At 39.7% G+C, this 23,386-nt stretch overlaps 1 protein-coding gene across 1 annotated transcript; it reads right to left on the bottom strand.

Moving 5' to 3' along the window:
* Window positions 1-384: 384 nt before the first annotated feature.
* Window positions 385-6,241, bottom strand: Cipc (Clock interacting protein circadian). The gene is made up of 2 exons (XM_041774948.2): window positions 6,061-6,241; window positions 385-2,272 (listed from the first exon to the last, which is right to left on the bottom strand). The coding sequence occupies exons 1-2, from the start codon at window positions 6,239-6,241 to the stop codon at window positions 1,638-1,640; spliced, it is 816 nt and encodes a 271-aa protein (XP_041630882.1). The 3' UTR covers window positions 385-1,637.
* Window positions 6,242-23,386: the final 17,145 nt, after the last annotated feature.

The following is a 23,386-nucleotide window of genomic DNA, read 5'->3' as shown; positions in this document are numbered from 1 at the left end:
GAAATCTTTTAAAAGGTTTTTACAATTGTTTTAAAGAGATTAAATAAATAAACTTTAAAGAAGCAACGAAATAAACACTCCATTAATCAATATATTTCTGCTCTATTATTTCAATTCTATTCTCCTTTCTGTAAATATTTTATTATATTTAACAATTTAACCAATTTCCGAGCATTTTTCGGAACATCCTCGGCTCTTCGTGACTGTCTCGATGACAGACTCCATGTCAGATCTGTCTGTCTGTACAGACCGAGACGGTCTTTGAACGCATTGATTGGGTGTTATTGACACGACCAAAGTACTCACTTAGCCATGACTTGTTTGCCTTATTCGGATGGCGTGTCATTTTATATCTAGAGGGGAAGTAAGTAAGCTTCAAAAATGTTTAATTTTGTAACTAATTTTATTGATGAAATCATTTGTTGCGAGTTCTTGATGTTGTTTTTTGATATCCTTCTAAGTTAGGTTACATGGAAAATGTCAATTAAGTTGAGTTGGACTAAAGGTAGTATAAGAATTGGAAAGATTTGCTTTTCGTTAGTTTTCAATTTGGTTTTGCTTTGATTTGCGTTGCTTAGCATTTTGATAGTTGTTTCCATTTACCTAAGCATACACATATCTAGTATATATTGAGGGAAATCGGTTAATTAGCTAATACCGACGTTCAATTACGTATAGTGGTTTCCTTATCGTTTTATTTCTGTATTTTAACCAATTGCTTTGCATATCAATCAAGTTTCACTAGAACTATTTGTTTGTAAAAAGCGAAAGCGTCGTAGGATTTCATTGATTATGCCTGGTTGTTTTTCTAGATATATTTATACATGTATTGTAATAGTTTAATATATAGTATAAATTAATTTTCTTGAGTGTAAAAACTGTAAAACATAAAATGTACTTAGCGACTACAGATAAAGATACACTTTTGGACTTTTTTGGGATTTTTATAAATATAGTTTTATGGTTGTAAATGTTAGCATAGCGATTTTTGTTTATTTTGTATATTTAAATTGTTAAACTTTGATGCATTTTCTTTTTTAATAAAGTTAATCAGTACGAATTGCTCAAAACAAAGGGCCCAGATGTATGTTTTTTTTTATAGTTTCTAGACGTGTTGAAGTGCTAAATAATATATTTTTTAATAATATTTTTTTTAAAGAAGAAACCTATCTTCTTTAAGTAATTTGAAATACCTAACAAAATCATATGTAAAATAAAAATATGATGAGGTTATGAATTTTGAATGATTTTAAATTATGGGAATAATAATATTCCCCTTCATCATATCACTTTTGCTGTTGTTTTTATATAGAATTTAAAATTATTATTAATTTATATTAATAATTAATTTAATAGATAACATTTGCAGGTGTACAATATGTATAAACCTATATACACCCCACACATTATACATTTTACATTAGCAGCCCACAAGTAGGCAACATATTTCTTTTGGAACCTTAAAATGTTGCTAAAACATGTTGCCATGTTGCGCTGTGTTGGCAAACCAAAAAATAAAATAAATTAAAGGTTTTTGGTTATCTAATAAGTTTAAATATGGAATTGCAATAGTTTTAACACTCCAACACGTCCAGAAAATGGCCTAAATTGTTTCGGTTTCTCTTTTTTTCGCCCTCCTAGTGGCGCAGCAGTACATTGCTGACTTTAGCCTCCGCCTTGGGTGCAATCTTCTCGCGGAATTGACGGTTCTCCGGATTGGCCAACACGGAGGCAATGAACTCCGAGGTCTCCAGCTGCAGCTGGGTCAGCCGCTTCTGGAGAAGCTTGTTGCGTTGCACCAGCTTGATGGTCTTGATGGCAATGGACAGCAGACCGTCGCTATTGTGGTGATGATAGTGCTGCTGCAGGTGGAGCCCCTTGACCGGCTCCTGGCTGTACCCATAGCCACTGTCACCGCCATCATCGTCCTCCTCTTCGGTGGGCACCTCCTCGCATAGCTTCACTGCCGCTGCCGCCGATCTGTTGTGTTTGCTGCTGAAGGAGTTTGGCTGTAATACTGTCTTGATGTTGCTGTCGCTGCTGGAATGTTGCTGCTGCTGCTGCTGCTGATGGTACTGGATCCTGGCGGCCGAGTAGCTATCCTCGTCCAGATGCATCCGGTGCACCGAGGAGTCCATCTCCACCTCTGTCTCCACCCCGCTGCTGGTGTCCGTTGAGGAGGAGGCCGCCTGGCGGGCGGAGAAGTGTGGCAGTCTTCGTTGCAGTCTCATCGGGCGACGGCGACTCGAGGGGTTCATCGAACCTTTGGCCACTGCAAAGAACAATGGAAGGTATTTAGTAGGGCAAATGTAGATCTTAAAGAGGTTACAGTGGGTTAAAACTGAAGAATATTGAGTTAAAATTTTTTTTTTATTTATTGATTAAAAAAAACGTATTTTCTTTAAAAAAAACAAAAGTGACAGCTAAGCATTTTGCAGTGCCCAAAGTGCAAGTGCTAATTACTTGGTTGTCAATGGATTTCTCAGTCTATGACCATGCCGTTACGTTTTAATTTATACATATATACATATATATATAGAGTCTTATTGGAATCGCGTGTGGGCCCAAAACGTGACCGGCACCACGGCCAATCGTTTAGGTGTTGACTACGCGTTTCGCATCAATTCGCAGTCCCAACACTTTTGTAACGCTCATTTGCAACTATCAGCTGGTGGATGTCACGACAATGAGGCCACACTTTACAAAAATTATATTTAAATTGAATCAAATAGGGTTATTAATTTTTAAAAGAAAACATTTGAAGGTGATTTTCGATTTTAAAAATATTTTAGATCCTTCAATAGAGTAGGCGCTTATCTATCAGCATAAATTAATACAATTTGTTTGTACTTTCTAATTAAATCCATTATAAAGAATGTAAATATAATTTAGATGAGCTTAAATCGCTTTCTAATGAATTGTATAGTGTTAAATATCTCAGTTTCTTATACTTAAAAATACATTACAAATAATAGAAAAGTAAAACTATGGAAAAACTTACTGTACTTTTACTTTTGTCCCAGTGCACAGGCACACTATCTACAATTTCCCTACACACACACACACACCAGTGCATTGAGCAAATACTATTTTCCAATCGCTGTTTTCAGCAACTGTGTCTATGGTCAGGGTCATGACGCCTTACCGCTGCACATGGCAGTGCACAACCCTGGCTCCCTCGTAGCGGTACGGAACTGATTGCGCCAACAGCAGGGCCAGCAGAGCCCAGTGCAGTGCAACGTGAGAGTGCAACTCAGGGGACAAGGGCATTACGTATACGCAGCCTTACCCATTAGATAACACCTTTTGCTGGCGCCTATTGAGAATGTATTATAGAACATATGGAAAATGACTTCGGTTTATTTTAATACACGTCGTATGGGATAGATGTAGATACTTTTCCATTAAGCCCTTGTTATGGCTGCCTTAGAATATTAAGTATACGCCCTGTTGAACATTCAGCTAAAACCCGGAAGTTTCCCCGCCTCGATGCCTTGCCATAAATACATCTAATTGCTTACATTGTTATATTTAATGTCAGTTATTCTATGAATGTATATTTTTACAGCTTTCTTTTAACTGCCAGTCGAAGGCACATGTACCTGTCATACATAGTTGTTGTTATGGCTTTAACTTGCAGTTTCCAGAAGGTAGACAAAAACTTTAAATAAATACGTAAATAAAGTGGTTACGTAAATCTAAAAATAAAAATGCTTTGCTCAAAAAAAAATATTAATAAACTAAATATTTTACAAGTTATATTACAATATATTCCTGTTATAACTTTAAAAATTAATGTTTCTTTCTCGGCATATTTCTGCTTCCTTTAAAAATGTATCGCTTTTTTTTTTGCTGCTACTTATTGAGCTGGTTTCGGCCTCGTCATTGATGGAGATGGTGAGTAATGGAGTGAGTGGGACTGCACGTGCCTCGTTCCGTTCCCGGTGAATTAGTCACCGGTGAAGCTTGAAAATAAAATTTTAAATGCCTAAAAAATACAAGCCAGAGGGCGAGGGCATTGGCCAACATTCCAGCCCCCTGAGAAAGCTGTCGCCGGAGGAAAATGGAAAAGGGGCAGAGGTGGGGGCTAGGGGGAGGTGAAATCGCAAGGGGCTCGCACGTGGCCTCGTCACACCCATTTTTGATTTAGATGTGTGTCGGTGTATTTCTTTAGGTTTATTTTTATGTGTTGCTGGAAATTAGCAGGCAACAACGAGCACAAATAAAATGGCAACAACACCAGCAACAGCAGCAGCAGTGCTTTCAATGAATTCACATTGAATATGGCACCAATAAACTCGGCAGCAGAAGCAAAAGGAAAAAAAAAAAGAGCAAAGTTGGCTAAAAGCAAGCGGAGCAAATGTGCAAAACATGTAAATAAACCCAGCAAAAGTGGCACAGCAGCAACAAAAACGTGCGGAGGTTATGCCACACACACTTATGTAGGGTTCCTCTCCTCTTCCTCCCTCCGCTCACCGTTTTTGGTTTCGTTAAATTGTGAAATATATTTCTTGGAAAAAATCTAGGTAAATATTCGAACAATAACACTTGGCTAATGAGTAATAAGTGAACATCATCCGATGGGGCTGGGTTTGGCCGTATATGAGAGGGAAAGAAGAGCTTAAAGAACTAAAGACTTTCTCGATTACTCATAACTAAACAATTAACTTAATTTAACTTAATTTCAAACCTTTTAAATACTAATTGAATATATTCCAAGACTTTCACTTATTTTATTTCTTTTCTTAATGTTTTTTCATTACGAAAGAGAATCTTAACCCTTACTTAGTTCGTTTCCAAACCCATTTGCTTGTCTTACCTAATTATTTATATAAATTGAAATATTTATTCTAGCTAGAAGCACTAAATCTGTTAAAATTAAAGTATTGAGAAATTTAACTATATATCTTAGTGGTTTCTATTAATTTCCTAGCATTTTGAATAAGTTCTCCTACTTAAAAAGTAATAAACATTAATTATTATTAGTTTCTTAATAAACTCTCTTCCTTGAGCAAGCTCATTCGTCACTCAGAATATATCCATTTCCTTTTCGTTGCCAGTCATGCGGCATTAGATCGCTTATATAAACGTGTCAGCCAGATTTGCCACTCGAGTCTGTCTTACCTAACAGCAACAACGCAGGCGGAAGAGCAGCTGGAGCCAATTGCTGACGCAAATTGTTGAGTTCTTGTGGCATAACCCCAAACTCGCGTGCCCTCAATGCAGCAGCGACATCAGCAGCTGTATAGCACCAAGGCGGCAGCATGGAGGCCAACACGTGAAAATCCCAATGCGACCCATCGCACAAGGCACGTGCATGCGAGCTCTCTATCGTACAGCTGTGGTCGCAATAGTAATACCCAAGAGGGACTTTGATAAATATAAAAATAGCTAACTTTATCTTGAATGTAAGTACAATTTTACACTACAATTTTCTTGGTAAATTTGATTAGAAACATTTAATAAGAGGCTTTTTAAGCACAGAAACAATAATTATAGAAAACAACATCTGTAGGTCTGAGACCTATTGCTGTGACCACAATTATAAAAGACAATGAGGAAGTGAGAAATGAGAACCGAGCTCAGAACAGTCACAGCACTCACAACCCAGAGATACTGGCCGGAGGTGGGTGGCCCAGTTTACATAAATTAATTAAACATGACCGAGTAACGTGAGCACAACAGTCGCATCAGCAAATCAGCAGGGGATTTTGACAATGAAGGGTAGCAAAAATAAAATAAATAAAAAAACAAAAAAAAAGACAAAAGCGTAGATTGCAATGAATGTATAAGGCAATGTTACGTATACGCCTCGTGCGCCCACCACAAGCTCGACAGCAGTCGTCAAGCCTGAGGGCACTGAGCAAAGGGACCTTACACAATATGTTGCTTAAATAAATTTAAAAAAAATGTTTATAAATATATATCCATTCTATATATTATATTGTATATATTCATACTTCTTTTATATCAAATTAAACTAAACTAAATAATTCTTAAAGATGTAGCTTTTTCTCTATCTGTTCTTAACTACGCCTTCTTAACCGGCTGTTTACTCACCATAGGCAAGCACCGAGCTGACTTGTGTGGCAGCAGCTGCAGATGTCGAGGCTGAGGATGAGGACGATGATGACGAGGATGCGGTGGTTGCGGCGGCGGATGATGTGGTGACTGTGGCCACGCCATGATGTCGCCGCGTCTCTCGCAGCTGCTTCTTATCCGAACATATGGTGGGTGTCATCTTTTCAGGGAGCCTTCTTTCTATTCCTTTCTCTGGCAGCAAAAAGTTAGCACTGCAAAGAAAATGCAAATACAGGCAAGGAATTAATTAGCCGCCGCCGTCAAATTGATTAATTGATTAAACGGCCTGCGTGCCTTAATAACCCCACGAACTGCACGCGCCGGACAGTAATCAAAATAAAATTAAATCATAAAATTCGTACGAGTTCGTTTAACTTTGGTATTGTTTGGTTTTTTGTTCGCCAGTTGCAGTGATTCTCTTGCAGAATTCAGAGCACATTTCAACAGAGGATATGGCGGGTCGTAAATTGTGTTTATTTTGGTGGCGATAAGAACACTCAGCGGAAGTTGGCTAACATTGTATTATTCGCTTTATAAATTCTAGAGATATGGAGGGTAGAGTTATGTAGGAAATCAGCTGCCAGTGACGTAGTTATAATCAAAGAATTGTACAATCACACTTTTCTTTTGAACATTAAGTGAATTAAATTAAAATTTCTTTAGAATCACTGGGTTTTTCTTATCCTCTTAAGAAGATTTACCAATCAAGCCTCGTTCACTTCTGGAAAACCAAACCGAGCCGGATCACAGCCTCTAATCCATTATAACTACATAAATCACTCGTGGCAAACAATCAGCGCTTGGCCAGCGATAGTCCAAAGTTCAGAGTCCCAAGTCCAATCTCGGGTTGACATTTCAAAGCGGCATCGTGAGCGTGGGACTTGGCACCGAAACGAAACTCAAGATGACGCACCGTAGCCCCGGACCCAAGCTCATTAAGCGTGCTCCAAATCCTGGCTAACGACCATCGGCCAAAGGTAAACAAACTTAAAGTGACTGGCGGGAATGGGCTTCCCGGGGTTGGACAGAATATTGATGGGAAAGCATTTTGGCGGGCACGCGAAATTTCTAAAATGTTCATCAGAGGAGGAGGAGCACGAGAAGCAGGAGGAGCTGGGGAGCTCAGGGGATGAGTCCCGCCTGACGGCAGTTAAATTCAAATTGAAAAACGCCCAAACAGACGAAGAGCAAGGAGAGGCTGTTGACGGCACGTGTATCTCTTGAGTGTAATTACATTTGGTAAAAGCGCTCGCGACGATGATGAAATGTTTGCGGCCCTTGACGGCATTTTACCAACCTGTCCCCCGTTACCAGTTTTTAGACCTCCAACCCTGTACCCTCTAGCTGCTACCCGCAATATTTAAAATACTTGTGGGCGGTTAAGAAGATTGCCAGCCCCGACCGCCATCACGTCCCTTACTTTCAGGTCGATGTCAATGCGCCAATATTGCGCTGAAATTACATTTCATTATTTATGCCTTATAGTTAAAGACTCCAAGCCTGATCCGAAACGAGGCGGGCAATAGTACACAGAGAAAATATTTATTAAAAATAAATACATACTTTAGAAAAACTTAATCTTAGACTAGAACTCACAACCCTTATGTGCACATTTTAAGTAGTTCCCTAATTTAATCTTGTAAAAATAAGTTTACTTCCCTATTTCGTACTATAAAAAGGGATACAATAAATTGTTTCACGTGTAATTGTCCCAACCGCTTGTCCCTTAAGCGGAGACTGGGAAATGTCTGTAACAAAAGACCGAAATGTGCGTAACAAATACTAAGCCTCAACGAATTGCCCCAGTGGCAAATTTAATGCGGCGCGTGCGGGCCTAAAGCGAATAGGGTCGGTCGGTGAACCAGAGGATAAGGAAATGTCCTGTGAGGGGTGAAGGGGACCTCTTCCTAGAGGAGAAAAGCCAAGACATCGGGAAGTGTACAACACTCAAAGCATAGAGCAGACTTAAGGCTCAAATGGGGGACGACGGTGGAGCAACAATTTGAGACACGTTTCTCGCTCCGCACAAACACCTGTAGATCTGACCCCCCGATGCCGCTGCTGTTGCCACCGGTCGGAGGTCAAGTCAATCAATCCCCTGTGATGAGATTTCCCGCTGCGTGCCTACAAATTAGCCAATAATTGTTCAACATGACACGCCACAAAAAAAAACACGACAACAGAGAGTAAAACAAAACACACGCAATGTTGTCGGCTGTCAAAAGCGAGAAGTAAGACAAAGCAGAAACTAAGGCGAAACAAAGGAATCTGCTTATGCCAATGACTTTTCACACGCCACCGGAACGGAAGGGAAATTTGATTTTCTCTTCTTTTCTTCGTGTTTTCGGTTTTTTTTTCTTTCGTTTTTGGCAAATTGTTGGGGCAGACAATTGTGACCGGCGGCCACATCACAAAGACAAAATATTGTCAACAAGAAATATGAGTTCAAGGAACTCAATCTCGTTCTTTATTATTTGCAGAAACGTACATATAATATTTTGAAGTTTATTTGTCATGTGTAATGCTAAACGCCGCGGGCACTACAATACCTCGCTTTGTTCCCTAACATGAGCTAAGGCACTCCCTCAGACAGCACAGCAGACATGTGTACACGGAGAAAAACGTTCGAGTTGAAGTTGAAAAAATTCATCACATATAATTTCTTAGATTTTATAAGACTTTCCACACATTTAGACATCTTTATGAATATTTTAAGTGAAATATATCTCAATTTACAAAATACTTAATATAAATAAGCAACAATTTCCTCCTGTGCATATGAGCATTCATGTATGTCTGGCTATAGCCGTCGTGTCTGGCCTTTCTGAGTGTGCTCGGAAAACGTTTTAAATTGCACTGGGGTCTCGTTTTTCTAAATGTTGGCTTCCATCATCTGTCGCCTGCTGCTGCATAAGCCGAAAGTGGTCTTGAAATATTCATAACCCCAATGATTCTGGCTATTAATTATATGAAAAGTGCTCGAAGCAACTTAGCCAGAAGTCTGTGAGTCGCTGGCGTCGTCCTTCAGGGCGTATACTTAATATTGTCAGTTTAGTGGCTCGTATTAAATTTTCCTTTTCCTTTTTAATTAACGTCACGCCCCTGGCCTTGCCTTCGACTTCGTGTAATCTCTAATGGACATTCCATTCATTTCTCAACCTTATCTAACAACTATACACGCGCCGCAAAATTTTTAAAGACGCCGCCGCTGGCAAACAGAAATCCCATCTCTCTATAGTCAACAAATAAAACTTTCCGCTGCATGTGTATTTTTATGACTATTTCTTAGATTTATTGTTTACATGGGTCTGTGTTTGCTTGCGATTTGCGTTTTTGTTTAGGCAATACTCTATAGGTTTGGGAAAAGGGCATATGGAGGAATTAATAAGGTTTATACAGGAGATTTGCAAGCATTTCTTAATTTTGTAAGTATTTAAAGTGCTTAAAATATTTATAAAGCTTATTTATTCTATATTTAGTTGTATAATTAATATTAATATTAAAAATAAAAATATATTTAATGACAAATCTACTTACATTTTTTATTTACTTGTTTCAATCTCAACCATTGAGGTGCTAAATGCACTTTAAAATCTCCCAATATTTCTGCTTTAAATTCATTAAAAATCCAAGACTTTAATGCTGTCACTTTCCAGGGCATATTGTATTCGTTAATTGAATTTATATTCCATTACTTGTTTGCGCTTAGTGCAAAACTGCTCATGTTGCCCCATGGGCAAGCCATTCTACCACAAAGTCAAAGTGCTAATTTTCCTTCTTATCTCAGCACATGCGCCTGGAAGTCAGGCAGCAACAGCAAAATACAAGTAAAAGATAGCAACAAAAAATATCAGGTAAGACCTAATGAAACAGGGCAACAACAACTAAAATAGGCAATCAACATGCGTCATAATTGTATTTAGATACGCTTGGGTCTGGGTAGAGGAAACGTGTCAAAAGTGGGCTTGCCATCTGTGACAGCTTTTTTCCTTCGACTTTTTTGCAGTGTTTTTTCCACCACACACTTGCTAAGAGCGGTCTAGACAAGGTCCAGAGATTAGCATTAGCATGTCCAATAGATCAGATCGAGACAGAACTGCCAATGATGGCGATGAAATTTCGGTTGTCTAATTGAAGCCGCCGAAAGGCCATAAGAGTTTACGATGGCAGGCGAGGAAAGCAAATAAAAGCCGAAAACATTAAATGAGACACACGTGTGCCAAATTATGACTTCTCGATAAGAGGAATTCAATAACAACCAAGAAATGACAGAGATAAAACAACGACCCGGAACAGCAAAAAAAAAACACCACACACTTAAGAGGCAGAGGCAGACCATTGTTGGGGATTTTATTAGCCATCGAGCAGAGATTTCAGCTCAAGACAAGCTAGCCAATAATCCTCACTTAATCTTTAGCTAGTCTATCTGTTTTCTTCTTTATATTATACAAAAAAAAAGTATGAAATTGTAACAAACACACTCACCGAGCGTTGTCCACCTCAACACGCTCTGTCTACTTTTTCTGCTCGGCAGGCTCAGGGAAAATGGGCGTGGGTTTTGTGTTGACATGAACAATGGTGCTACATAACTAATATTGTAGACAGAGATACTCTAGCTGGGGATATGGTAAATAATATGAATCAGACGAAGGAAGTGTACCTATTGAAGATGAGGCTCCGATGTTATTGGCCTCAATCTAAACCCTCCCAACCTGTGAAGTCCATTCAGGCTCCACCCTTATACAACCAATGCTCTACATCCCCTTAGGTGCCCAACAAGATATCAAATTAGTTCATTTTCAAAGTCATATAATTGCAGGCTGAGATAATATTGAAAGACATTTTCCTAAATCTAATCCTTAAGCCTAAGTTTACGTTATTTACGTTACGAGACCTCTTATTGAGTCAGTTTGTTTTAGATCCAATGAAAGGAAATAAAATTTAAGATAAGAAAGAACGCTTTTTCCTTTTTTACTTTACATTAAATAGATTAACTTATTAATATTCTTTTGAATCAATTAATTAATTAAGATGTGCAAACTATTTCAGAAGTCTTGGCGAAATTATAAGGATGGGTTCAGTTTTATTTTGTTGTTTTGCGGCTAGGCCGTACTCACGCTTTCTCCATCGACGTCAGCAGGCCTGATGACTGGTGATGTGTAGCTGTATGTGTTTTAAGTTATTTGAGGGACAAAACGATATTATAATTGCCAAATCTCCCAAAAAAAAATTGCTAAATTACGACCGAAAAGGTTTATAAGTACGAATTCTTAAATCAAAAGCTCCTATATGCAAAATTAATTATATTTTAGACACTATCATTCATGTTTATCCGCTCCTGGAGCAGAGTGTGGGCCGGATCAGCCACCAGCTCTCAATACGGATATGTAATGCTACTTCCGTCGTTCGCGCTGATGAAGATGACACGCACTATGTGCGACAGGGATGGCCGCAATCCCTTGCGTGAGGCGTGAGCGGAACGAGACCAGCCCGCCAAGGTGTGGATGCGGCAGAGCGCACGCGATGTGGCAAAGATGCACGGCGATGTGGCAAAGAACGATGTGGCCACGAAAAAGACACACGGCGATCCAATAGGTGCGCCGAAGAAAAGCACGGTGATCCAATATGTGCACCGTGTGAGGGAACGGCGATCCAATATGCGCGCCGTGTGAGGGAACGGTGACACGTTAGCGAGGCGGTAAAGAAAATCCAAATCGAGGATCACCGCAATCGGCACGTGTATGGCCGCCGAAATGGGAAGCGCAGCCCCACGCTGTGCGTGCGAATGCTCCGATGACACGTGGCGTTGATCCCGCTGAGAAGCCACAGACAATGCCAACGATGAATGCCACAAATGACTGCCACCTCACGTGGTGGACAATTGCTGGCAAAAACAATGCCGGTCGCTTGGACGACTCTGCCGATACGGCTGACGCTGTTTTGAAAAGGCAAAATTAGCACTCCGGCGATCGATTATTCACACAAGCTTACCAATATACGTTAGAGCACTAAATTTACTTAATATGGGTATGATTCGCTTTAACAAATACTGTCGGATCGACACGATGCTTGCGGATTTAGGATCGACAAAAATTAATCCGAACTCGGGGACGCCTTGTGAGAAAGAGAACGGAAGTGAGGGGATCCAATGTGACCGTGGCTTGCAAAAATCCTGTTCGCGAATTTTTGTGGTCTTTTTTAGGTCCTATCGCATATTAGCGATTTGGCAGGATCGTAACTTTAACAGCCCGGTTGTTTGAAAAATGTGGGCGATAAAACTTATCGAGTTGCCACACTGGCTCGATTCCCACAACCACAGCTTTGATTTTTAGTCCCTGTGATTAACAATAAAAGCTGAAAAAGGAATCAAGAGCAATCACCAGATATCCTTGGCATGAAATCTACCCAGTTCCTTTCCGTTCATGTCCTCTAAGAGGTAAATTGACTGTCCAATTCTTGCCTTCACTCGGGCCTTGATACCTACAGGAGCGAGTTTCGCATTAAAATCCTTTGCTGCGTTGCTAAGTACAAAATTCCTTTTGACTACTTCTTGGCCAACCTCAAAAGAACGGGGTCTTGTTCGAAGATTGTAAGACTTTTGGTTTGCCTCATAAGCCTTATTCAAATGTTTGCCGATGTTAGAACGAATCCTTTGGAATTCGTCAGTTTTTGTCAGGCTTACTTCGCCTTCTGCAAGAAGGTTTAGTTTACGCAGCAGTTTGTAGTCATGACCGTGGGATATCATGTGTTGACCAAAAACAACATGATAAGGCGATAAACCGATGGATTGGTGAATCGAGTTACGAAGAGAGCAGTTGATGCTACTGAGAAATGTGTCCCATTCGCGTTGGTCGGTGCGAATATATGCTCTTAAAGCAGCATTGATTGAACGGTTGACTCTCTCAGCACTGTTGGATTGTGGAGCATAGGCACCAGTAAACATATGACGAACGCCATATTTCGAAAGGAAGTCAGAGAAATCACGGCTTTTAAATTGAGTTCCGTTATCACTGACGACTGTTTCGGGTACACCAAAGCATGAAAATATTTCATCGCGCAATATATTGATGACCACTTTAGCCGTAAACTTTTTCACTGCTTTTAGAAAGGTGAATTTGGAAAAGTGATCAAGAATAATCAATATTCCAATATTGCCGGAATTGGAGCGCGGAAATGGCCCTATAAAATCGAGATAAAGTCTTTGGAATATCCTTTCACTTTGCACTTGTGCTCCCATTGGTGGTTTTAAAGAATGGGTAGGATATTTTGTGGTCTGGCATGTTTCGCAATTTCGAATGTAATCACGAACGTTGATAACCATGTTTGGCCAATAGAAACGTCGTCTGATACGCTCTAGGCATTTGGCCATTCCACAATGAGCAGATGTTGGTTGGTCGTGAGCCGAACTAATTACACTTTGACGCAACGACTCAGGAACGAAAAGTTTCCAGCAATCGTCTGGTGAAACGTCATAAGAATTGGGGAACGTTGCACGATGATAGATGAACTCATCTATGACTTTGAAATCCGGTGATTTCAGAGATTTGAATTTGTCTCTGAGAGCGGAGTACTCTTCCGATTGAAAAGCGCTTGATGATAGGTCAATTTCGGGATAAATTTCAAGGTCTATTGCAGAGATGTCAATCTCTTCGAACGATCGAGACAAAGCATCTGCCACCACATTTTCGGTTCCTTTGCGATGTTCGATTTGGAAAGAAAAACCCTGTAGCTTGATAGCCCATCTTGCCAATCTACCGCTTAGATCCGATTGGTTCATTAGCCATCGAAGACTTGAGTGATCGGTTACTACCTTAAAGCTATGACCGTCAATGTACATTCTGAACTTTTTAATTGCTAACACTACAGCCATGCATTCGAGTTCCGTAACTGTATAGTTACGCTGGGCTTTGTTTAGCTTTTTGGACATGAACGCTATGGGACGCTCACAACCGGAATCGTCGCATTGAGCTAGAACTGCACCCACTCCATGTAGTGAAGCATCACACTGCAAAATGAATGGTTTGTCGTAATTGGGATGAACAAGGCAAGGAGCAGAGCATAACTTGGCCTTGATGTTTTCGAAAGCTTCTTGGGCATTATCGTTCCAACTTAGTGTTTTGCCACGTAGTTGTTCCGTCAGATGGAAAATGACTGTGGAATAGTTGGATATGAACCGCTGGTACCAACCAGTCATACCAAGAAATCTTCGGAGCTGTTTTTGGGTCTTCGGAACCGGAAATTCGCTCACGGCTGCGATTTTGTTTGGATTTATTTGAAGAGTACCTTCACCCACCAGGTAACCAAGGTAGTCTACAGTTTTCAGGCAGAATTGACTTTTCTGAACGTTTATTGTTAATCCAGCCTTACGCAATTGGGTAGCTACTTCGGATAAATGCAGAAGATGTTCTTCGAAGTTGTTTGACAAAACAAGCAGGTCATCGAGGTAGACTAACACATGCGATTTTAATTGATAGGGAATAACCAAGTCCATTAATCGGCACATGGTTTGTGGAGCGTTTGACAATCCAAAAGGCATCCTCTTGAATTGATATAGCGGACGATTCGGAACGGTAAAAGCAGTTTTGGCACGAGATTCTTGATCTAAACAGATCTGCCAAAAGGCATCTTTGAGGTCAATTTTGGATATGCAGTGTACGGGTGGAAGTCGACTCAGCAATCCATCCATTATAGGGATGGGGTATGCGTCCTTCACCGTGACTGCATTCAATTTCCTTGCATCGAGACAAAATCGTACCTTGCCAGGCTTGATGTGCAAGATAACTGGAGAAGACCAAGGCGATGAAGGAGCCTCTTCGATGACATCCATTTTAATCATGCGGTCGATTTCTTCACATAAAAGTTTTTCTTTAGCTGGTGAAAGTGGATAGAATCGTTGCTTTATTGCCTTTGCATTGGATGTGTCGATATTGTGCTCTAACAACCTAGTTAATCCTAAGCCCTCGTTCTCGAATGATGGAAAAAAGTCTATTACTTTCTGCAATTTTGATTTTTGTAAATCGGACAATCTCACATTATTCGAGTGTTCTTCCGGTTCACAGTTAATTTCGTTGATCGCAACTGTTTGCTTGATCGAAATGCCAAAATTTTGCCAAAAATCCATTCCGCATATAACTTCATGCTTTATCGAAGGTACTATCAGGAATTCAAAGTTGTCACTAATTGAGTTATAAGTCAGGGGAATGTGTATCGTGCCTGCAACATATTGCGATTGCCCATCAGCGGTTCTCACTACCGATTTAAATTTATTAAACGGCTTAGCTGAAATTATTTGTTTTGCTAGCTCACCACCTATAACGCTTTTGTTGGCGCCACTGTCCAAGAGAGCTAAATACGGTTGACCAAATATTTCTATGTTTGTAAAAGGCCGAATATCGCTTTTGTTTTGTGCGATTGAGGAAATCATAAAACGATTTAATGATCGCTTACGAGTCCAAAATTTACGAATTCGCCGTGAAGATCGCTGTTTGCGACGATAAACAGGATTAGCTTGCAAAATTTGGGATCTACGCTTTGCGTACTCCTGTACCCGCAAATGGTATGGGTTAAAAGGTTTGGTTTCTGATATGTCTGGTTGAAAGGTAGGCAAAATGGAATGAACATCATTTGCCACAAAATCTGGTTCTGTTGGTATTTTCGAAGCTAGCGGCGGACATCCGTTTTCTTCGCGTAACGAATGTCCTTCTTGGGGTTTTCCGAAACCGAATTACATTTTGCACAGTTGGGCTTATACACCTCCGGTGTTCCACAACCATAACAAAAAATACGACGAGGTTTAAGGCAATTGTGGTAACTGTGGCCTGTTTCCTCACAGTTCCAGCACTTAATTTTCTCAGCCGTCTTAACTACACAAATTTCATCCTCGACCTCACGTTCTTCCTCCGACTGAGATTCTGAATCTTCTTCCTGCAGAATTGCGTTAACGAAACGCTTGCTTGGGTTCGAACGTTGAATGGGCTTCATTCGGGTGTTAAGAAAGAATTCTTCGTGCCTGTGACACTCCTTTCGCAATGTTGCTAAGTTTGGGGTGTCAATGTGCAATAATTCGTGCTTGATCTCCGGTCTGAGATTATGACGAACTTCTACCGCAATTTCACTGTCCTGCATTGGTTCACGAAGGGAATCTGCGATGGAAAGCATTGCATCCAAAAAGTCATCAAAATTTTCCGTGTTACCCTGTTTGCGTCTACGCATGGCACATTTAATCTCACGATCAGATCTCTGATCTTGATATCTTTCCTTTAAACGCCTGCAAAGCAAGTTCCAATTCATGTTATCTGCCGATCTATGAACGCGCCAGTAAAAGGCTAATGCAGGGCCTGCGAACAGTAAGTTAGCAAAATGGGAGAGAAGTTCAAAGTTGCCGTTCAGGCATTGTGAAGTGAGGCAATTGACACGGTAAATAAAATCTTCTATAGCAATGTCGTTAGCTGAACCACTAAATTTAATACGCCAATTGGATATAATATTCGAAATTCTGTCTGGTCGATCCAGAGAGAGATCACTTCGATCACTGCGAAAATCTGGTGAATTCCTAGCCTGTTGAATGTTGTTTCGATCTGAGTTGGCATCGGAACCGTCTCGACTGAAATCTCGCTGCGGCTCACCTTGTCCATTATTGGCAAATGTGGACCTATTCAATTGTGTGAACGCCAAAGTTATTTGTTCTGTAACTGACTGCAGCATGTTAGCTTGGAAGGTCTGCATTGACTTCTGAATCAATTTTTCCACGTGATCTTCCGTTACCACCCTCGAGTCTGAGTTACCCTCGCTACGAATTTCCTGCAGTGAATTTTGCTCAGAACCACCGTTTTGCTTTGCCGCATTTCGCGACGCTGAACGTGTCTGTACCTTGTGTCCCTGAGATCTACTAAGAGGAGCCGAATGAGGTCCTACCTCGGGTTGAGAGAAAGTTTGGCCACACCTGGGGCATTTGTCGTTGTTCTTGCTATAATTGTCAAGGCAAAGCTTGTGGAAAGAATGCTTGCAACGGGCTTCAAGTAAATCCAGATTACACACTGGTCCGTTGCAGATGATGCAATTTGCAGACTCATCAGTCTGAAGATCTACTAAATTTTCATTGCTGTGTGTCAACATTTTTGACGCTTTTCGAAATATAAAACAAAAAAACGAAATGAGATACGGTAAGATAAGATAAGATACGATATAACGAAAACAAACTGGTCGTTCGAGATGAATACGATATACGATAAATGAGAAATGCAGTTTAGGTCTTACCCTGGGTAGTATAGCAATTGGTTGTGTCATTCAATAGGTACAAATGTTGTAAACGGAATGTAAATAAAGGGTAGTAAAATAAATATCAATTTATTTTGTCTTACCAATTAGAAGAGTAACTAGCCGAATCTATCCAGCCAGATAAAATCTCGATCCTAACTGATAAGAAGGTAGTGTTTGAATATTGAAATCCTGGTATAGAACCGACTTTGAATCAGAACTATAATTCCAAGGAATCAATTACTCAAATTGGAATGTTCTTTTAACTATAATGTTCGATTATTACCGAACTGATAGAAAAAAAACAGTTAAAAGTATTACGTTTCCTCCGGTATGGCTCCGAACCTATCCAGATGCCATCAATTCCAGGACAGAATTTGAAATACTAAACGGAAACTAGAAGTGGATGGTTTGAATATTAACGGGAAGCTCGGCTGTCAAACGACAGGTGCCTAATCAGGCATCGGGCTGGCCTTAACGTTTGGGCGCCAATTAATTATGTAACAAACACACTCACCGAGCGTTGTCCACCTCAACACGCTCTGTCTACTTTTTCTGCTCGGCAGGCTCAGGGAAAATGGGCGTGGGTTTTGTGTTGACATGAACAATGGTGCTACATAACTAATATTGTAGACAGAGATACTCTAGCTGGGGATATGGTAAATAATATGAATCAGACGAAGGAAGTGTACCTATTGAAGATGAGGCTCCGATGTTATTGGCCTCAATCTAAACCCTCCCAACCTGTGAAGTCCATTCAGGCTCCACCCTTATACAACCAATGCTCTACATCCCCTTAGGTGCCCAACAAGATATCAAATTAGTTCATTTTCAAAGTCATATAATTGCAGGCTGAGATAATATTGAAAGACATTTTCCTAAATCTAATCCTTAAGCCTAAGTTTACGTTATTTACGTTACGAGACCTCTTATTGAGTCAGTTTGTTTTAGATCCAATGAAAGGAAATAAAATTTAAGATAAGAAAGAACGCTTTTTCCTTTTTTACTTTACATTAAATAGATTAACTTATTAATATTCTTTTGAATCAATTAATTAATTAAGATGTGCAAACTATTTCAGAAGTCTTGGCGAAATTATAAGGATGGGTTCAGTTTTATTTTGTTGTTTTGCGGCTAGGCCGTACTCACGCTTTCTCCATCGACGTCAGCAGGCCTGATGACTGGTGATGTGTAGCTGTATGTGTTTTAAGTTATTTGAGGGACAAAACGATATTATAATTGCCAAATCTCCCAAAAAAAAATTGCTAAATTACGACCGAAAAGGTTTATAAGTACGAATTCTTAAATCAAAAGCTCCTATATGCAAAATTAATTATATTTTAGACACTATCATTCATGTTTATCCGCTCCTGGAGCAGAGTGTGGGCCGGATCAGCCACCAGCTCTCAATACGGATATGTAATGCTACTTCCGTCGTTCGCGCTGATGAAGATGACACGCACTATGTGCGACAGGGATGGCCGCAATCCCTTGCGTGAGGCGTGAGCGGAACGAGACCAGCCCGCCAAGGTGTGGATGCGGCAGAGCGCACGCGATGTGGCAAAGATGCACGGCGATGTGGCAAAGAACGATGTGGCCACGAAAAAGACACACGGCGATCCAATAGGTGCGCCGAAGAAAAGCACGGTGATCCAATATGTGCACCGTGTGAGGGAACGGCGATCCAATATGCGCGCCGTGTGAGGGAACGGTGACACGTTAGCGAGGCGGTAAAGAAAATCCAAATCGAGGATCACCGCAATCGGCACGTGTATGGCCGCCGAAATGGGAAGCGCAGCCCCACGCTGTGCGTGCGAATGCTCCGATGACACGTGGCGTTGATCCCGCTGAGAAGCCACAGACAATGCCAACGATGAATGCCACAAATGACTGCCACCTCACGTGGTGGACAATTGCTGGCAAAAACAATGCCGGTCGCTTGGACGACTCTGCCGATACGGCTGACGCTGTTTTGAAAAGGCAAAATTAGCACTCCGGCGATCGATTATTCACACAAGCTTACCAATATACGTTAGAGCACTAAATTTACTTAATATGGGTATGATTCGCTTTAACAAATACTGTCGGATCGACACGATGCTTGCGGATTTAGGATCGACAAAAATTAATCCGAACTCGGGGACGCCTTGTGAGAAAGAGAACGGAAGTGAGGGGATCCAATGTGACCGTGGCTTGCAAAAATCCTGTTCGCGAATTTTTGTGGTCTTTTTTAGGTCCTATCGCATATTAGCGATTTGGCAGGATCGTAACTTTAACAGCCCGGTTGTTTGAAAAATGTGGGCGATAAAACTTATCGAGTTGCCACACTGGCTCGATTCCCACAAAATCTCTTTCTCTATGAATAGGGAGTTATACACTTGCACTTCTCAAAAAAATAGCATACAAAAACCAAAAAAAAAACATTCATAAGTTCTAAGAAAAACTTTGTTATGCCTTTTAAATTCTAAATAAACCAAAAATTTACCCATTAATAAAAAACCCAAAAATCTAAACCGAAACTATAAATCAGACAGCAGTATTCACATAAAAGTCCATCAACTTTAAACAAAGAATGCTGTCCAAAAACAAAGCATAAGTTGATCGCATTTTTCAACATCTCTAACAGAAAAATAGACATTAATTCCTTTGTTTTTATGTTCCGCACTCCAACCACACGTAAATTAATCAACAGTCTAATTAGCTAAACGTCTGAATGCCTAAAGCCTTAATAAAACTTTTGATTGTCAAGCCCACAAGGCGAAACCAGATCCCCCAAAAGACATATAGCATAAAACGCAAATGTGATTGATACATGTCGTGCGTCACTAATTAATAGATCTTTTGCATATCGAAATGGCATTAGAGAGTGTTTCAAATTTCAGTTTCATTCCGTCGGAATGAATATCTTGGCTTTTATTATGCCATACACCTTTTATTGGCTTCGATTGTTGCGGCTAATTGGATCGTGGGCAGAGCAGAAGTGGAGCCAGTTCATTGTTGTCTTCGAATTCGAATGAATTTAATGATTTGCGAACATAAATTTTGACTTTCAAGTATATTTGAGTGTTTGACATTTTGTCAGCAATAATTCTGCCAGGCTCGTTTGTTTCATTGGCACATCATAAAAATGTTATGGGCAACATTTACCATTAATTAATGACTTTCAGCAGGCACGTGTATTTTGATTTCTAATTATATATATGAAATACATATTTTTAGTTACCATTTCTAATACAATTTAATTAAATATTTTACGCTGAGTCACAAAATTTAATAAAGAAACATGTTCAATTGTGATCATTTATATAGGAAGCTCAAATACAATTAACTTTATTAATAGCTAATCGAATATCGCTGATAAGCCTTAGCAATTATCGCTTTTTCATTTTCTGTCTGTATTTCTGGCAATAAAATAAAGCCAATTAAATATAATCCCAATATGGAATGCAATAATTTATTATCGGTTAATAACCGCAAAGTGTGATGATAAATGGTTCTGGTTAACATTTCGTAATACCTCAGGGGAGGAACATAGTATAGCCAAACATCTAAGAACATGGCTTTTTGGAGTACTTTATAAATATTTGATGCTTATGAAGTCATTAAAGTTTTAATGATTAAACAGTAAACGTTTAAAAAAGTAACAAATTCAGATTGTAATCAACATTTCTGACTCAGTAGGTCAAGGTCTCATTTGTTTCTGCGAAAATCATACATAAGAAACGGTTACTGCCATCACAATCGCCTTCATATTTCCTAGGAAAACATTGTTGATTATGGTTTTCCTGGAAGCCAGTATCCCAGGGGCAAGAGATTATGATTTTTAAACAAATGTAAATTGTGTGTTGACTGTAGACAATGGAGAGTTATTCGCTCGTGGCTTCCCAACACAAGTGAGTCAGAGAGAACGACTCTTTCAAGATAGCCGACTAACTGGGCTTCGAGTTGGCATTACAAAAGAGTCGCCGAATGGCCAAAACAGTTCACTGACAGTAGCCAGCCGTGGGGCATCCCCCAAAGAACTGCGAAATAATATACATATAAAAAAATATATATATTTGTTTTTTTTTGTCCAGAAGACGAGTGCGAACAGAAACCAGAAGCGGCGCGTGTTGGCCAATCCCCCCGAGCTTACCGCCCCGCCTTTGTTTAATTTATGTTTGCCTAGTCGCTGTCTCTACGCTTTGAATGGCAGTGAAATATAATTCGCTAATGTGGTCATAAAATGGGAGAAAAAAATATAGAGACAATGGATACCATATTGCTTGTCTTAGCCGCACGTGTGGCTCATTTATGAAGGGGCAATACAGATGCACACACAAATCGGGGATGGGGAAATTCGGTTTAATTTCCCTTAAACAAGTATTTCCGCCTGCCCCGCCAACACATCGGCAACCCCGTGCGCGTGCACTCACTCACAGTTCGCTCACAGTTACATTTGTATGTATTTGTATTTATATTTATTAAGGCGTCGTGTGTCTCTCGTTATTGGGTCAGCAATTAGCTATATGGCCCGGCAGCTGGCCAAGTGTTTGCCCAACATGGCCAAGTGCAAACAGATGATGTAGGGCGATGTAAGAGCCAACCTCGGAGTGGTAGCTACTACACAGGGACAAATAAATAAAGCACCTGGAAAAAACCTAAAACAACTTCAAATTTATATTAAGGGGAAATGGTATTTCTTTTTTTACATAGAAAATCAAAGTTTATCTAAGAAGGACAACTAAGGGTTTAAGAAATAATTTTAAAATCAACCTTTAATTGAAAAGTTTAATAGTATTTTTTATATGAAAAAGTAAATAAAATAATATGTTTTTTAAAAATTGAATCAATTATCCCCTGAGCAAGTTTTTATGCTAATAATTTTTGACGTGAAATTTCAACTTTGTGTTGAGAATAATAAATGATGAGAAATCCCATTTATCTTTCTGCCTTGTTGAGCCTTGGCTGGGGTTGAATTTAATTGTCTGTCATTTTAATAACCGAACAGCAAATACTATAGTTATATCACATAGCGTACTACTACAAGGGGAATTTCCATTCAAATCAATTAAAAATATAAATATTGCGTATACGACACGTATGCCAAATAGGCAAGTTCAAGTGTTTACCTTTTGGTTTGAGAACACTCATGGTAGCTGATATACCAATTAAATACTTTTAAAGAAATCTTTAATATCTAAAAAATTATAACATAAGTAGAATATTTTATACTTATATTAATTTTAAATTCTAATTTCTCCTAAAACCTTTTTTAAGCAACCAAAAACTTACAAAATTTAATAGTTCCATTTCCCTTGCCCAAGCAGAACTTTCTAAAAATACTTTGTTCTATTAATACACATTAATTTCCTTCCGGAAACGGTTAATTTATTCTCTGGGATTTGAATAAATCTCAATGGATCCCACAGCGTGATCCTCTTAATAAGCCATTAGCCGAATTAATTATACCATAGAAATTAGGCAATTTTTTATTGTTATTGTTGCGTCTCGTGTTTCACATTTGGCATTCATGGGGCCCTCACAGAAGCCGTTAGCATTTTCAGATGCTACAGTTTAAAATAATGCCCCCCCACACACATAGTAGAGTCTCCCAGCAGCAATCACACACACACACACGCGCGCCCACCCTACTCACACAAGCGGAAAGTGCCGCACACGTGCGACCGAAGACCGACGCCAAACGACATGACCAAAAGCCACGGCGAAAAAGAGAATTAATTTTGTAGTTGCCTGCATAAATTAAAAACGAAAAAAAGAAGCACAGACAAAAACAAAGAAGACTTTGTCATTCAATCGCAGTCGCTGTCGGCGTCTCTGTCGACGTCGTAGCCCACTTGGCGATAATTTCATAGACACGAGCACAGCGAACAGGCAAGGGCGAAGCCAAGAGAAAACAATAAACTCGTGCAAGTCACTGTGAAAAAAATATTTAACTGTGAAGAATAAAATAAAAAAACCTAATAGCCAATTTTAATTAATATTTTTTTAGATCTTTGAAATGTTACATTATTATTATTATTATTTTTATTATAATTTATTCATTCAC

The sequence above is a fragment of the Drosophila kikkawai genome, chromosome 3R, assembly GCF_030179895.1.
Source record: "Drosophila kikkawai strain 14028-0561.14 chromosome 3R, DkikHiC1v2, whole genome shotgun sequence".
Classification (NCBI taxonomy): domain Eukaryota; kingdom Metazoa; phylum Arthropoda; class Insecta; order Diptera; family Drosophilidae; genus Drosophila; species Drosophila kikkawai.
The sequence above is the reverse complement of the archived record's forward strand: the minus strand, read 5'-3'. Positions and strand labels throughout refer to the sequence as shown.